This window comes from Phodopus roborovskii, unplaced genomic scaffold (assembly GCF_943737965.1).
Source record: "Phodopus roborovskii unplaced genomic scaffold, PHOROB, whole genome shotgun sequence".
Taxonomy (NCBI): domain Eukaryota; kingdom Metazoa; phylum Chordata; class Mammalia; order Rodentia; family Cricetidae; genus Phodopus; species Phodopus roborovskii.
This window is the reverse complement of record NW_026126470.1, coordinates 1041614-1056692: the sequence shown is the minus strand read 5'-3', so window position 1 is coordinate 1056692 and position 15079 is coordinate 1041614. Positions and strand designations below refer to the sequence as shown.

At 39.8% G+C, this 15079-nt stretch overlaps 1 protein-coding gene across 1 annotated transcript in view; it reads left to right on the top strand.

Annotated features, from left to right (window-relative positions):
- The window catches only part of Adgrg7 (adhesion G protein-coupled receptor G7), a 44170-nt gene that overhangs the window by 12974 nt on the left and 16117 nt on the right, over positions 1–15079 (top strand). The window contains exons 3-9 of the mRNA XM_051191637.1: positions 292–396; positions 3389–3501; positions 5652–5801; positions 7010–7110; positions 12441–12571; positions 12689–12796; positions 14435–14595. Coding sequence (XP_051047594.1) covers positions 292–396; positions 3389–3501; positions 5652–5801; positions 7010–7110; positions 12441–12571; positions 12689–12796; positions 14435–14595 — 869 coding nt within the window. The remainder of the gene's footprint in view (positions 1–291; positions 397–3388; positions 3502–5651; positions 5802–7009; positions 7111–12440; positions 12572–12688; positions 12797–14434; positions 14596–15079) is intronic.

The window sequence follows — 15079 nt, the reverse complement described above, 5'->3', positions numbered from 1 at the left end:
TTGTGTTTATCAATTCTCTAGATTTTAACTAATCAATACATAATTCTTGCTAGCGTGTGTTTACACCTTCTCTCTAACAGTGTACACTGAGTCTGAAACCTGTTATCTAGCATGTTGATTCTAATAGAAGACACTTAACCAGAGAGAAAGTATAGAAACTCCTGAACCAGCCAATTGACTCTCTGAATCTTCTTTAAATTGCACTGCAAAGGTTCTGAACTTCACCTTTTATCTAGTTTTAAATTTCAAAAATATATAATCTGTAATGTGAAAAAATTGTTTTCTTTACAGCTAATTTCTGTGAAAATAGTACCTACCTGAGTTATACCTTTGCTAGAATCCCAGTGGGAAGATATGGACCGTCTTTGGAAAAATGTCCTTCGGGCACTGTAAATGGTATGTGATTTCCCCAGGATCTCTGTTTAAGCAGAGGAACCATTTGAGTGGCTCATACCTATTGTTCTCCCATATGCTGTTAGGTCTCTGGACAAGACAGCAGGAAGGCATGGCTTACTTTAATGTCAGTGTGTGAAGTTTAGGACAGACCAGCACAGAATCATACTTTCTGTGATTCTATATACCTGACAATCCTGAACATGGATCAGTTGTTTGTGAACTCTTCCTTATCCTTATTTGATTAGAAAATTTCCTCATGCTTACTCTGCCCATAGCATTTGTTCAGGAGAATACTTATTCTTGGAGTTGCATCATTTGTCTACATTGTTTTAAATCAATACATATCACAGGTCCCTTCTGTATCTCCCTTTAGACTATGTCTTTCCAAGTAGAGATGAGATGGAATGGAGCAGGTCCCTTGTCAGCATTCCTTAATTTCCTTGGTCGTTTTGGTTATTTGTCTCGGCACATTTTTAGTTTAGTGATACTTTCATCAGTATGACAACCCTGTGTGCACCAAGGCATTCCTAGGATCAAGGAATTCTGTTTCTAGCATGTTTCCAGATAAGGGCCAGAATGTTGATGACTTACATCAGTACCACATTGGGTAATATGTTCTGAGTATACATCCTTAGAGCTCCTTCTTAATAATTAGAGTCTACTAGTCATGTAATTTTTATCTAATTGTCTTACCTGTCCTTCGATTGCATCCATTTGCATCTTATTAACTTTGCTGGTGTCCCCCATTTCTTACAGAACTGGATGCCTCAAAATGTAGCCACTTTTAAATCATTTATTAAAAGTGAGGAGAATTTCATATCATTTAGATATTCACTTTTGTGCACATAGAGACTACACTGAAATTCTAAATATGTTATAGGAATTTCTCTTTCCTATATTCCTTCCTTGCTTATTCTAAGTGATTACTCAACTATCTACAATCCATGCTACTCTTAGTATATGATTTTTCCAGCCTTCTCGTACTTAGGGTGACGATTGCTGTAATGAAGCACCATGACCAAAAGCAGCCTGAGGAGGAAAGGGTTTATTTCATTCACATTTCCATATAACAATGCATCATCAAAAGCAGTGAGGGAAGGAACTCAAGCAAGACAGGAACTTGGAGGCACAGGGATGGGTGCAGAGGTCATGGGGGAAGGCTGCTTGCTGGCTTCTCCTCATGGCTTGCTCAACCTGCTTTCTTATAGAACCCAGGACCACCAACCAAGGAATGGCACCACCCACAATGGGCTAAACCCTCTCCCATCAATCACTAATTAATCATACAAGCCTGCTTATATATAGCCAGATCATATAGGAGCATTTTTATCAAATGAAGTTCTCTTTTCTCAGATGAGTATAACTTGTGTCAAGTTGACATAAAATAAGACAGCACAAAGATCTCAGAAAGCAAAAGGGGAGCTTCAGTAGATTTGGTTTTACTACGCATATTTTAAAAGCCATACTATACTATATAATTACAGTATAGTATGTATAGGATGACTGCTGCCTTCAATTTCTGCATTGTATATACCTTACATTTTTTATATTTTATAAACCAGGTGCAACTTACAAAACACAACTGTGTGCTATGAATTGGGAAAAGTTTTGGTAATATATCCATGAAGGTCATCCCAGATGTTTGATACAATAACTTGGGAGGAATAAGAGAGTCATATTATCATCTTTTACTTGACATGCATTTGATTTTTGAGCAACTGCTATGAAAATGTTTGTTATATAAACCTTTGAATTTCACACTGAGTCATATCATTTTAAAGATATGTATTTCAAATATTAACAAATTCACTTTTAGCTCTATGTTAAAAATTGCTTTTAATTGTTTTATTTTATATAACAAGTGATTACAATGTATTTCAATGATGTTTGAGTAAAGATATATTTCTGTAAATAGTGGAAGAGACACACTTGATATATGGCTGCTTAAAAGACATAAATCCTGTATGTGCTAAAACTTTTCATTGTGTCTTGCAGTAGAGGTAGAGTCATCATGTAAATTAATGAAAACTTCAACCTTTTATTTTAAATGTTATTAAAGCAATTCTGATATCAAATATTTCATTTCTCAAAAAAGCTGCTTCAATACTGATACTGAGAAAAAAAATTCACCTGTGATCAGCTACCCTTCTAATTATGATTTTATCTTTAGATGTTATATAATGATTAGTTATTTGTGGACAGTGAGATGGAAAGTTCAGGTGACAATCTGAGAAAATAAAATTACTCCCCCCCCCAAAAAAAAAAAACTGCTTTATTGAGAGCCAATAAAACTCCTAGCAATTCTTTGTCTTTGAGGTATGACCCAGATTTGCATAGGGATAGAAGATCAACATATTTAGTAGCTAGTAGGCATTTTCCATATTGGTTCCAGTCTCAGCCTAGTATATCTTCATTGTGTCCAATTCAAAGTCACTTCATTCCTATGAGTTAGGAAGTAAATCTTTCTTGAAGACCAAGAAGGAAGCAAATAGTAACTGATTCTTGTACAAAGTCCAATTTGCCTAGATGGTTTCACTTTTCTATTACTGGGTATTAAAACGACCCCAAATTCTTGACCTAAACTAACAATGCTTTAGGTTTCTCACAGCTCTATTTGGGTTGGTTGTAACAGCTAGATTGTTCATTTGGGGGAACATGCATGCTCAGTGTTACACACAACAACTCAAGACAGCACCACATGGCCTGTTTTCCAGTGGCTAGACTCCCTTCCTCATACGGTGCCTCAGGGCAGCGTTCCAACATCCCAGAAGGGTGGAGACAGAAACTGAGAGAATTTCTGAGGCCCAGGTGCTGGGAGTCATGTCTTTCCACTTCTTCTGTTGGTCAAGGTCAATCACCAGTTGGCCCAGGTTCAAGATTGAACAGGTGCTCATCCTGGGAGAAGTAGCAGAGTCACGCGGGTACGCAGCGATCAAGCAGTGATTGCTGTTTGTTCTTATACACCTGTTTCCATTTTTCCTTTTTATTAAAGCCGGGAATCCTAAAGCAATTCGGCTGTGCAGTGTTAATGAATATGGAGAGATAGAATTACAAAATGTAACGATCGGAAGCTGCACTGAAAATCTGCAGACACTGGAAACACAGGTATACCTTCTAGTCCGTCTGATGGGCAGCTGGGGGACGGTCTGTGTCTAAGCCAACCTGTTTGGTCTTCGGATGCCTGATGGTCAAATCAATGATTTTAACACTCTTAATTTGTAAATCAAGAAAAACCAAGCCAGGCGTTGGTGGCACACACCTTTAATCCCAGCACTGGGGAGGTAGAGGCAGGTGAGAGTTCAAGGCCAGCCTGGTCTACAGAGTTCCAGGATAGGCTCCAAAGCAACACAGAGAAATCCTGTCTCGAAAAACCAAAAGCAGGAAGAAAGAAAGGAAGGAAGGAAGGAAGGAAGGAAGGAAGGAAGGAAGGAAGGAAGGAAGGAAGGAAGACAGGCAGGGAGGCAGGCAGGGAGGGAGGGAGGAAGGAAGGAAGGGAAAGCTAAACCATTCGTATTTGGTTAAAGTCAACATTCGTTTAATGTTACATTTTATTCCAGAACAATTCAGCAAATGGTAGCCTAGAAAATATTTTAAATGATCTTATTTAGTAGACTGCTCAAGTTTTGACTGAACGTAGACCCCAGGCTTCAGAAACCAAAAGTAGTCTACTCCATCAAAAGGAATGGGAAAACCAGATTGATGCTGGTCTCAGGGCTCTATCCATGAGCTGGTAAAATAAGAAGGATTTATGGATAAATATGTTCCCATTCATATTAATTATATTGACTAAGGATATAGGCAACTGGGCATGCATGGAAGTGCTAGCTTGTTACAGAAGAGGAAGACACAGCACACTTTGATGGAGGTACTTCTGTGTGAAGGCATGTTACATCTTCTTCATCACATTGGATATCATTTCCATGCTAAAGGCAATTATAGCTCCTAGCATCAATTGGTGAGCATTTACTGCTATCAAATACAGATGATCCTGGACATAAGAGAGGGCTAAGACTTGATAAGCCCACTGTAAGTTTAAAACATATTTAATTCACATAATCTGTTCAACATTATGATTGCCCAACTCAGCATACTCTAAAGTTGTCATCTGTGTAACTGCATCATCTTTTGGGTTACTGGAAGCTGTGGCTTGCTGTCTTTCAGAATCAAGAAACTACAGCACACTTGCAAATATTTACCAGACTGGTCTTCAGAGTGAGTTCCTGGACGGCCAGGGCTACACAGAGAAACCCTTTCTCAAAAAGAAAAAAAAAAAGCAAATATTCAGCATATGGGTAAAGATCAAAATAAAAATTCAACATCTGTATCATTGTAACACACACGCACACACACACACAAAACAAAACACAAAACCTTTGGCTAATTGGGTATTTGCCTGTACCATTTTCTGTATACTACTAAATTTTCTAAAATCATGTTTAATTTTTAAACACCACAGACAAACATTATTATACGTGAGGAAAGTACAGCTCTGAGGAGTGAAATGCTTTGGCCAGGGACCATTGCCAAGCTGTGACAAAGCTACTGCTGAATTTAAAATCCACAGGGAACCACAGCAACCCTGTAATCACAGATGTGAAGGTGGGGGTTGGGGGTTGGGGAAGTGGGGGTGGGGGTTAGGAATGGGATATAGGATAATGCAGGTAGCTGCCAATCACACACACTGAAAGAAAGAGGTAAGATTCTGGAACCAGCAAGCCAGCATTTGGCTCTCAACTCTGCAACTTCCAAGCTGTGTGAATTTGAGGTGAGCTAACTGGCTCTAAGTCTTAAAGTGTTACAAGGGACTTCAGCTTACAGTCATTTCCCAATGTGTGATTGCACCTTAGAACATGAAACGAAATGCCAAGCACATGACAGAGATTGAGCTGTTGTTTTGTTTTCTGTCTGCTGATAGAATTTGTCTTAACTCCTTGCAAGTTAGTACTGGTTTGATTTTTGAAATAATAGTGCCATCTAGTGTAAAACTAGGTTCATTCCATCCATACATGTGACATGAATACAGTAGTTTGTTAGTATTGATATAATCCAAGCAGGTAGTGGAAAATGAAATCCCTGCACTCTGTGAACTGTGCTGTTTACACAAACAAGGAAGTAAATAAGAAAACTTAGGAGGGTGTGATACTCAGGAGGTTGAGGCTCAGCTAAATGTCAGCTCTTTCAATGGCAGTCATTTGCAAGATGTTTAGGAATACTTGTGTAAAATAGAATCTTTGAAAATATATACCTTTAAACAGATAGAAAACATCAAGACGGAATCTAAGAATATTTCTACAGAAGCTCAGATTTTAACAGCTAATGCCAGTATATTAACCGCTGAGAACATTACTTCTGCTACTAGAGTGGTCGGACAGATCTTCAATAAAACCAGAGGGGCCGAACTCCAGGTAAAACTCAAGACTTTAAAATAGAAGCGAAGGTTGGGATTGTAGCCTATTGATGGCGTTTTATGAGCATGTGAAGGGCTTTGGGTTCGATTCCTAACACTCTAGAAAGGGGTGGGACATCTCAAATTCTATTCCTTAACCTTTGATTTGGGGGTATTTAAGTTAAGACAAGTGGGCAGACAGAATACGCTTTCTGGAAGATACTCAAAGAAGTTGAATAAGGGCTCCTTGCCTAGTCATCCTCTGAATTGACATGATGGTTGTTTTTATATTTTTATGTGTCTTTGGATGAACAAGTCTCTAGCTTTATGATGTGCAGTTTAACAATTGTACTAGACTCTGACATGTTCTTTCCCAATTAGACAGTTTTCCTACACAGTTGCTCTGAAATATGCCTTAAGCTCTGCTCTCTTTGTGCCAAGCCCACTCCCAGGTTGGATTTGGATTTCCTAAAGAGTCTTATACCATGTCTAATATCATGGCATGCTAAACTCTGAAACATAAAAACAAGAAATATGCTCAATATTTGTCAACAAAGGAGTTTTATTGTGATTGTAAACCACCAACATGAAGTAAGTCAGCATGGCTCCTTTTGTATTATTTAAATGTCTTCTTTCAAAAATTGTTTTAATTACCAAAGGTCCTTTGAGAAATAGGTTTTAAGTAGTAAGGTAATGGAAGACATAATTCAAAGAATATGCACTTCTAGTTATAAAGTTTATAGAGAATTAGTCATTAAAGACAGGAATGAAATGCCAAGACACTATCTCTAATCCATTTCCAAGTTTTCAATGATAAGAAACTAAAGATAATTTTACTGATAGTTATGTAAGTGCAGTTGGTAAGTTGTGCTAAGTATTGTGAGCTATGATGTTTGGACAGGCAGGCCTGCAGCAATATTTGTGTCTACTTTTAGCCAAGAACTCCTTCTTTTCTTATGGGTGGAAAGGGGCTCTGTGAATGATCTTATCACGAAGTCAAATTCAAAATCCTAAACCTCCTACTTCACCAGCTTCATTCATGGTTTCAGTTCTTATCTTGGCTCTTTCTTTTATTTCATATAGGCCCTAAACTGAAACTTTGACTTAAAAATTATTTTCCTTGGATTATCATGCTAATCATGCTATTTCCTACCATGAGCATTCTTCATGATGGTACTAATGATTAGCATGACACCTATCTTCTGTGATGTGCCTTCTCTCTCTCAGGCAAAAAGAGTCGCTATAACCACAGTGAGTCAGATTCTGGATGCCAGTGAAGATGTTTTCCAAAGAGCTGCTGAGATTGACAGGGAGAACTCCTTTTCCACGTAAGCAACAGTTTGGAACAAAGTTTGAAAAGTGCCGTTTACTTTTTTAGGTTAAAGCACAATAGAGGATCTCTGTCCTCTCAGGGGGGCCATGACTACCCGAAGCTTTGGGCATTAAGAGAAAATCCTTGACTTGCCAGGTGATCTCACTCCTACATGGAGGGATGTGTACTGCCAGGGGTGGTCACGGCTTAGGAGAAAAAGAAGGGTGATTCAGATTACACTTTGTTCCCTTTGCCTGGACCTGGTGTGGGCAAAGCAGCAAGCAACCTCCACACACAGGTGTTCCTCCAACTGCCCTTCTCAGTGCACAGTGCTGCAGAAGCAGCCGACCACAGTGGACGGCACCTGGTCAGCCCCCAGCCCACACCTCAGCTCTCTTCCCGAGAATGAATGAATATGCTTTTTCCAGTTTTGCTGCAACTACTTCAAAAAAGAAAACGAATTCCAATTCCCCTCCTGTGCTTTCTTTTATTAAGGCTATGCTTCTGATTACCTTTGTATTGTATATTTATTGTATATTCATATCAAAAATCGTATTTCTTCACAGAGGTGCCTCACTAAAATACACTGTTTTAAAGCTGCTTTTACATTTAAGTATGCTCATTTCAGAAAAATGAGAAAATATACATTGGGGCAAATTCTTTCAAATTATTTACCTTTACTAATCTGCTAGCATATTTTCTCTAGGATATATTGTTCATGCACTCATGCATATAAATAATTAAATAACATATTACTCTATTATCACTTAATAGCTTAAACCATTTTAGGTCATTGCATCATGTGAGTGTATTAGGGTTCACTAGAGGAACAACACTAGCAGGATGAATATGTATTACAAACACATATTATTGGGTTGACTTACACAGCATGGGTTGGGGGGACAATGGCGGTGTATACACTACAGACGCTGAGAAGTCAGTAGCGCTCCGTCTGCAAGGTTAGATGCCTCAGTAGTCCTGCTGAAGGCCTGAAGGATTCGTGAGAACTGCTGGTCTTCAGTTCAATTGAAAGGCCAAGGAGCTGGGTTCCAATGTCCACACAAAATGACAGCAGCAACAACAAAGTAGACTCATCTGCCAGCAAGGTGAAGAAGGCAAGCGGGCAGCATTGCCTTTCCTTCCAATGTTTTCCTATGTGGGCCACCTCTGGAAGGTGCTGCCCATTCTATCAGAGAGCCTTTCCCTGTTTAGGTGATTCCTCACAGGTCCTCCACATACATGACATGAACTGCACACTCTACACATGTGCACACACATACATAAACGCTTTTTTAAAAGTTAACCATTAACAGTGAGTGAACTTTTACCCAACCAAGTCTCTGTGGTAGACTTCAGATTATATCAAACCTTTCGCTGTTACATTCATCAGAGTGGTTATCTGTATGACCTCAAATCTTTAAGGGAAAGTCCTCAGTGTAACTGTGAGTTTTTGACTAAGTACAGCCAGCATGTGCTTGGGGTAGTACTCTCAAAGTAGAAAATGGGTACGGGTGAAACTGAGCACTTAAAAGTTTACAGATCTGAGAGATGGGGCAGAGGTCATGTATATTTCTTGACTTCATATTCCAAGAGGAGGTTGGTTCCTTCACGTGGGGCTGCAGGTATGTTTTTCTCTAAAGTAGGGAAAGTAGCAGTCATGAGCTCCAGAGTCTATGTTCAGTGAAAATAGAAACAAAAGCCAGACCTTCTGCAACTAGTCAGAGAAAGATCTATGGGAGATCATTGCTTGTATGTGTGTGGGGGTGGGGGAGGACGTTGTTTGGTACGAAGTAGGGCTTAACTGAGAATTGTATAGGTTATGACACAGAGGGCAATATGTTGCTAAGAAACAATTATAAATTTACTAGCTTATATATGGAGAAAAAAGATAACTTTGTATAATTTATGCATAACATTCTAAGGGCTTCAAACAAAGGCGGTTAGAGGAGAAATAAACCTCTAAATATAGGCTATACTGAACTACAAAGCTGTGCAACTGGTCTCCACATGTCTTTCAACCCACACTAGGTCTCTAGTCCACCATTTTCTGATTGTAGTCTGTCAGATTTCCTTATACCATGTGATATTTGCCAAAACCATCATGGACTCTGACCATTCTTTCATTCACTTACCCAATTTTTTACTTCTTCCAGTAGCTTCACAGATCTCAGGGAATCAAGCCCTCTGCAGTCATGACTTCTATATGTACAACCCAACCAACTATGCACTATGTACAACCCAACTAACTATGAACTAAAATTCCAACTTCTATATGTATGATCCAACCTACTATGTGCTGAAATTACAACTTCTCTATGTACAAGCCAACCAACTGTGGCCTGAAATTACTCAGAAAAAAAAAAAAAAAAAGAATGACCCTGAGCTGAACATCTTCTCATCCCTAAGCAATGCATTAGATCAAGAATTTGGACACAATTTATATTGTTAGGTTTCATAAATGATCCAGATATTATTTAAGCATACAGAAATAAATGCATAGGTTATAGGCAATCATGGCATCATTTTATGCAAGTATTGTCAGGTTTCAGTGCTAGAGGGCCCTGAAACCATTCCCCTGTAGAAACTGAAAGGCAGCTGTTTCTTGATGAGCTGCCAATGACAACCTCTCTTAATGCTCCCTCTTTCAAGGGAAGGAAATTAAATTTGTGCAGGGCAACCCTGGATCTACAAACTCCCATCTCTTGTGCTAGGCCTCGTGTAAGTGTCTCTCTCTTCAGAAGCCAGGACTCAGCTACCCGTCTTACTTCTACTTCTCTCTTCTGTTTCTTATAGTTTTCTTTTATGTCCCTCGGCTACTGAATTCCCCTTTTGATCTGTTTATTTAGGGGGAAAGTGAAAATAAGAAGCACGGAAGTAAAAGGCAGGAGACTAATGGGGAAGAAAGAATCCGCCCAGCCCGGCTTCAACCCCATGAAGTTGTTTGTGCCTTCTCTTCCTCTAAACTGGCAGGGGCACAGGCAGCCAGAGCCCTGAGGCGCTGGATGGGGTTTCTGCTGGTGGGGGTGATATGGTACAATCAACAAGGATAGGCTTTCATTCCTCCTTTTAAGCACTGCTTGCCAAGGCTGATCCATAACCCTGGATCCTTGTTCTTACTATCGAAGGTCAATGTTTCTACTGCTGTGATGAAACACCAAAAGCAAGGCAACTTATAAAAGAATGCTTTTAGTGGGAATTGACAGTTGCAGAGGGTTAGTCCGTGACCATAATGGTGGGGAGTACAAGCAGCAGGCAGGCAGGCAGGCATGATGCTGGAGCAGTAGCTGAGAGCTTACGTTTTATCCCTCAAGATGGAGGCAGAGAGGGAGGGACAGACAGAGACACAGAGACAGAGAAGAAGATATTGAAAAGTCCTTGCTTTAAAAATTTTCGCTCAGAGTTCTACAAATAAGTGGAGGAACTAAAATCTGAGGGAAAAGGGAATTGATTCACACACAATTGCTCCTCTGCGTGTTCCTTTCTTCTTTTCTTCTCTTTTCTCTCTGTTTCTCTGTCTCACTATGTTTCTCCGAAGCCCTTGGGGGTACTGGTATTCACACACACACACACACACACACACGCACGCACGCACGCACGCACGCACGCACGCACGCACGCACGCACGCACGCACACGCGCAAATGTGCACAACAGTAATTATTTTTGCAATACAATGTGAGGCTTGAGTTTCTCAGGGTCAACAAGGCAGATAAGATTTACACACTGAGCAATAAATGAAAAGTGCTAGGAGAAACTTTTATCATCAATTGTCTAGGGCTGTAGGTCAGAGAGAGGGTCTAAGTTTAATTTGCACAAGGGACAAAACCTGGCGCCCTCTAGTGTTCTGGCCTCAGTGGTGGCACAGGCCTTCAGGAAAATTGACTTTTGCCTGAGGATGAGCAAAGGGGCTGATTATCTCTGCCTTTATCTTCTCAGGGGAAACAGGAGGGAGCAGTAACTCTCCGAGCTAAGCTCTTGAGTTAATAAAACAAGAAGTTTGAGAATCTTTCAGTGCAGAGTTAGTTTAGGTTATGGCTTCTCTGTCTGCCAGTGAGGTAAAACCAGGGCATGCTTACTTTTTCTATCCATCTAGGCAGCTATGAATCAACAGCTTTGGACATGTAGTAATTCTATGTCCTTGGATAGCTGCGAATTTCTTAAATGGAATGCTTTTGCCCAGGCCCTAAACGCTGACCAAATGCCTCTCAATAAGGATAATGCAGGAAGGCGGATCTCTGTAATTACACAGGAGGGGGAACAAGGACCTGATAGTGGGAAACATAGCTAAGGAATGTCGTCAGCAAATTAGGTCCTGTTGATGGAAAACAGGTTTTACACATAGCTAGAAAGTATAATCAATAAATTCCAAATGCATGGGGAAATTTGTTCCCAGTAAATAATCAGATAGTGCTAAACTGTGGGAAGTAATTCTGCAGAAAGGAATAAGCTACGGGAAGAATCCATAGCAAGAAACAGCCAATTCATTCATAAGACTATAATGCCAAATATAACTTTTGCATTGGTTTAATTCATCGGAAGAATTCTTAATTCTTCTGTGTTATCTCATGATATGACGGCTGTGTAATTACTGCATGATCTTGCAGCTTGTAGCAGAGAGAGCGTGACAGGAATTGGCAGAGAGTGACAAGGAATGGCAGGGGTGACAAAGAGATAGAAACAGAAATGAGAGGAGAGAGAGAGAGAGAGAGAGAGAGAGAGAGAGAGAGAGAGAGAGAGATGGGGCCTGCCCTGGGATTTAGAAACCTCAAAGCCCACCCGCAGTACCCACCTCTTCCTACTAGGCCACATCTCCTAAAACTTCCAAAATAGTTTCCCTAGCTGGGTACCAAACACTCAAATACAGGTGCCTGTGGAAGTTATTCAAACCACTTCTCTGACCAAACTGAAATTCATTTTAAAAAGATGTACTGAATCTCACTGGAATCCAAGCATAGGATCATAACAGAACCAGTATGTATAAAGCTGATCCTCCCTGGAGTAGGGAGATGGCTATAACTCTAAGGCAACTTTGTAGTCCTCAGGGGAAGAATATGTGGGCCCTCCCTTATCTCAGCAGAAGAATTTGCCTCTAGTTGTATTCATCCTTACAAATGTAGACTGGCCTGGCCTGACTTTTTGCTCCTAAAACTGGAATTTTCCTGATAGGTCCTTCTCCCTGGCCAGAGAGTTTCTAAATAAAAGAACTAGGTGGTTTATTTCTGCCATATGTGTTTGACTGCTGCCTTCCTTGTCAGACCAGCCACTCTGAGGCCCATAGTTAATCTGCACGATTATAACGTCTCTGAGTGTGACAAAATGTTGAGTTGTTATGTTTCATTCTACACAGGCTGATTGAGCAAATGGAGTCTTACTCCTTTTCTTTGGGCGATGAAACAGTCGTGGAACCTAACATAGCAATCCAGTCAGTTACTCGAGGCAATGATGCAGGGTCAAGTGTTCTGTTTTCTGTACAGAAAGGTAAGCTGTTGGCCCCATGTCCTTGTAACAGTAAAGAACAGCCCATTGCCAATCACAAACAATTCCTGATTCACCAAAATGCAGATATTTAAAAATCTACTCTCCGCTTTCTTCTAGGATCAAGTGATTCTTTAGTTTCTGGCGGAACATCTATTAATAAAACTGCAGACAGACTCAATCCAGATGGACAGACTGAACTTCAGATCTTGCTTAATACCGGAGAAAGTATGTCTCGAACCTTTGCTGCATTGTTTTGTAAACATACTCAAATTCAAGGAATTACTGACTAGAAATCCATGAAGGGAAGAATAATCGTAGTTTAGTTTTGCATCTATTAATTTGTTTGAGTATCTTTAGGCTCAGCTATATTACAGTAATCTCAATTCTACTATTTTTAGGTCACAGGGAGCCCCTCTGTATTCCAAAAACACATTGGAGAGGAACAGATTGAAATAATAGTGTCAGGCATACAAACCTGTATTTCTGTGAGACTCTTACATTCATCTGAAGAAGCATAAAAGTAAAATAAAGAAAGCTAGGGGTAAGAATGAATAAATGTAAGGCTATGAGTGAATTAAATTATAAATTGCCAAGTGCTAGGTTTGGTCAACAAAATGAAACATGGATTCCATGAATAACAATGAAACACACATCTCCCAAAGCTGATAGAGGGGGATGAAGAAGCATGGAAAAGGAGTGGCTAAAAATGTGGAGACGTGAAAGTACATGAGATTCAAATATGAGTTATTATACTAAATCTAAGTAGTTGCAAAATTCATGATTTTGTAATAGATGCTCAAAATACTATAGCACTGAGAGGGAGAAGCAAGCAGAAATTCTTAATTCTTATAAAAGAATCAATGTGCTCATCTAGAGTTCAGATTTATCTCAAGCATACCATTTTTATTTAAAAAATAAAATAGAAATCCATCTGTATTTTGCTTTTGCATTTTATTTACATTTAAATTCTTTTCAAGACCTCCATGCATAAGTACTGTATTTAAATGATCACTCCTCCCCTACCTACACAGCCAATGACAAGACCCAGAGAGTTTTGTCCTCATTTATGATTGACCAATTATAAACTAGGGTTCCCATAACCTTATTCCAGGGCTTAGTTTGTTGTAGCAACTCACATTACTGAAGTGGACACATTTATTTCTTGATATGATGACTATTGAAAGGTATACATATGAAAGTAAGCACAGGATGAAGGACTGTAGAGTTTCCTGTACCCTCTCTGGGAGTGTACCACACCCAGGAACCTCCAATGCTCTGCTATTCCAAAGCTCTCTGAACTCCACCTTTTGGGTTTTCATGGAGACTTAATTGCATAGAAATAATTGGAATATAGACAAGCATGTGAAATGTGATTGGACAAAGAATATGATCTAATGCTCATAAACGAAATAGGAAAATTCAGCAAGCCTTTCTATTAACACTCCTCTTCAATTCTCTGAAGCATCCCAGCCTCGCGGACATGTAGTAAGATAATTATTCAGATTGAATCTTAAAATTTCCTAAAAGGCCAAGGGAATCTCCTGATGGCTAGTCCCAAAAGAGACATTCTAGTTCTCATGGTTTTCATTGTACAAGTAGTTTTGAACCTTTGAACCATCAGCTGTGTATAGCAATTGTGTGTGTGTATGTGTGTGTGTGTGTGTGTGTGTGTGTGTGTGTATGCATACTATAATATTACCATACTATATTGCAATTAAGTAAAACCTCAGCTGGTGAACTATTTTGTTACCGTACCTTACTCAAACATAAAGCAACCATGAAGTTCCAAAATTACTTGAAACTTTTATTTTTGCTCACCACCAAGTACACCTCTTGATATTATAACATCTATTTTTTCCACAGACAAAAATCCATGTGGTTTTGTAGTGTATCAAAACAACAAACTTTTTCAATCCAAAGCTTTCACTGCTACATCAGACTTCAGTCAAAAAATCATCTCAGGCAAAATAGATGCAAATGGCCAAAACCCAGATGTTTCTGTGCAAATGGTATTTAATCCCACGGTGAGTTTCCCCATGAATGGAAATAAAAGTTCTGGCTCCTCTTAATTACAAAACTGGAGATAATTTAGATAAAAGGAACTACTCTATGGCCCCATAGAGTTCCCTGGTTTTTGGTCCAGACTCTGAGTTCCCACAAGCCAGCCAGACTAGCCCTTTTTGTGGGTTCTCCTCTAATGTCTCTGAGACCCCTGGTTCCTACAATCCCTCCTTTCTGTCATCAACAGGAGTTCTCCCTCTCCAGCTCAGTCCTATATTTGGTCAAGTGTCTCTGCATCAGTCACTGGATGAAGGCTGTCAGCTCACAAGCAGGGTAGAACAATCTGATCACAGGGGATAGCCTGTTCAGGTTATGCATCCACTGGTGCCAGGAGTCTTGGTGGGGGCCACACTTGTAGAGACCTTTCCCTTGCATCAGGCTCCTACCTGAACCAAGCCCCCTTTCCAGTCATCTCTCTCAGCACTCGCCCTCTCTACCCAACCCCAA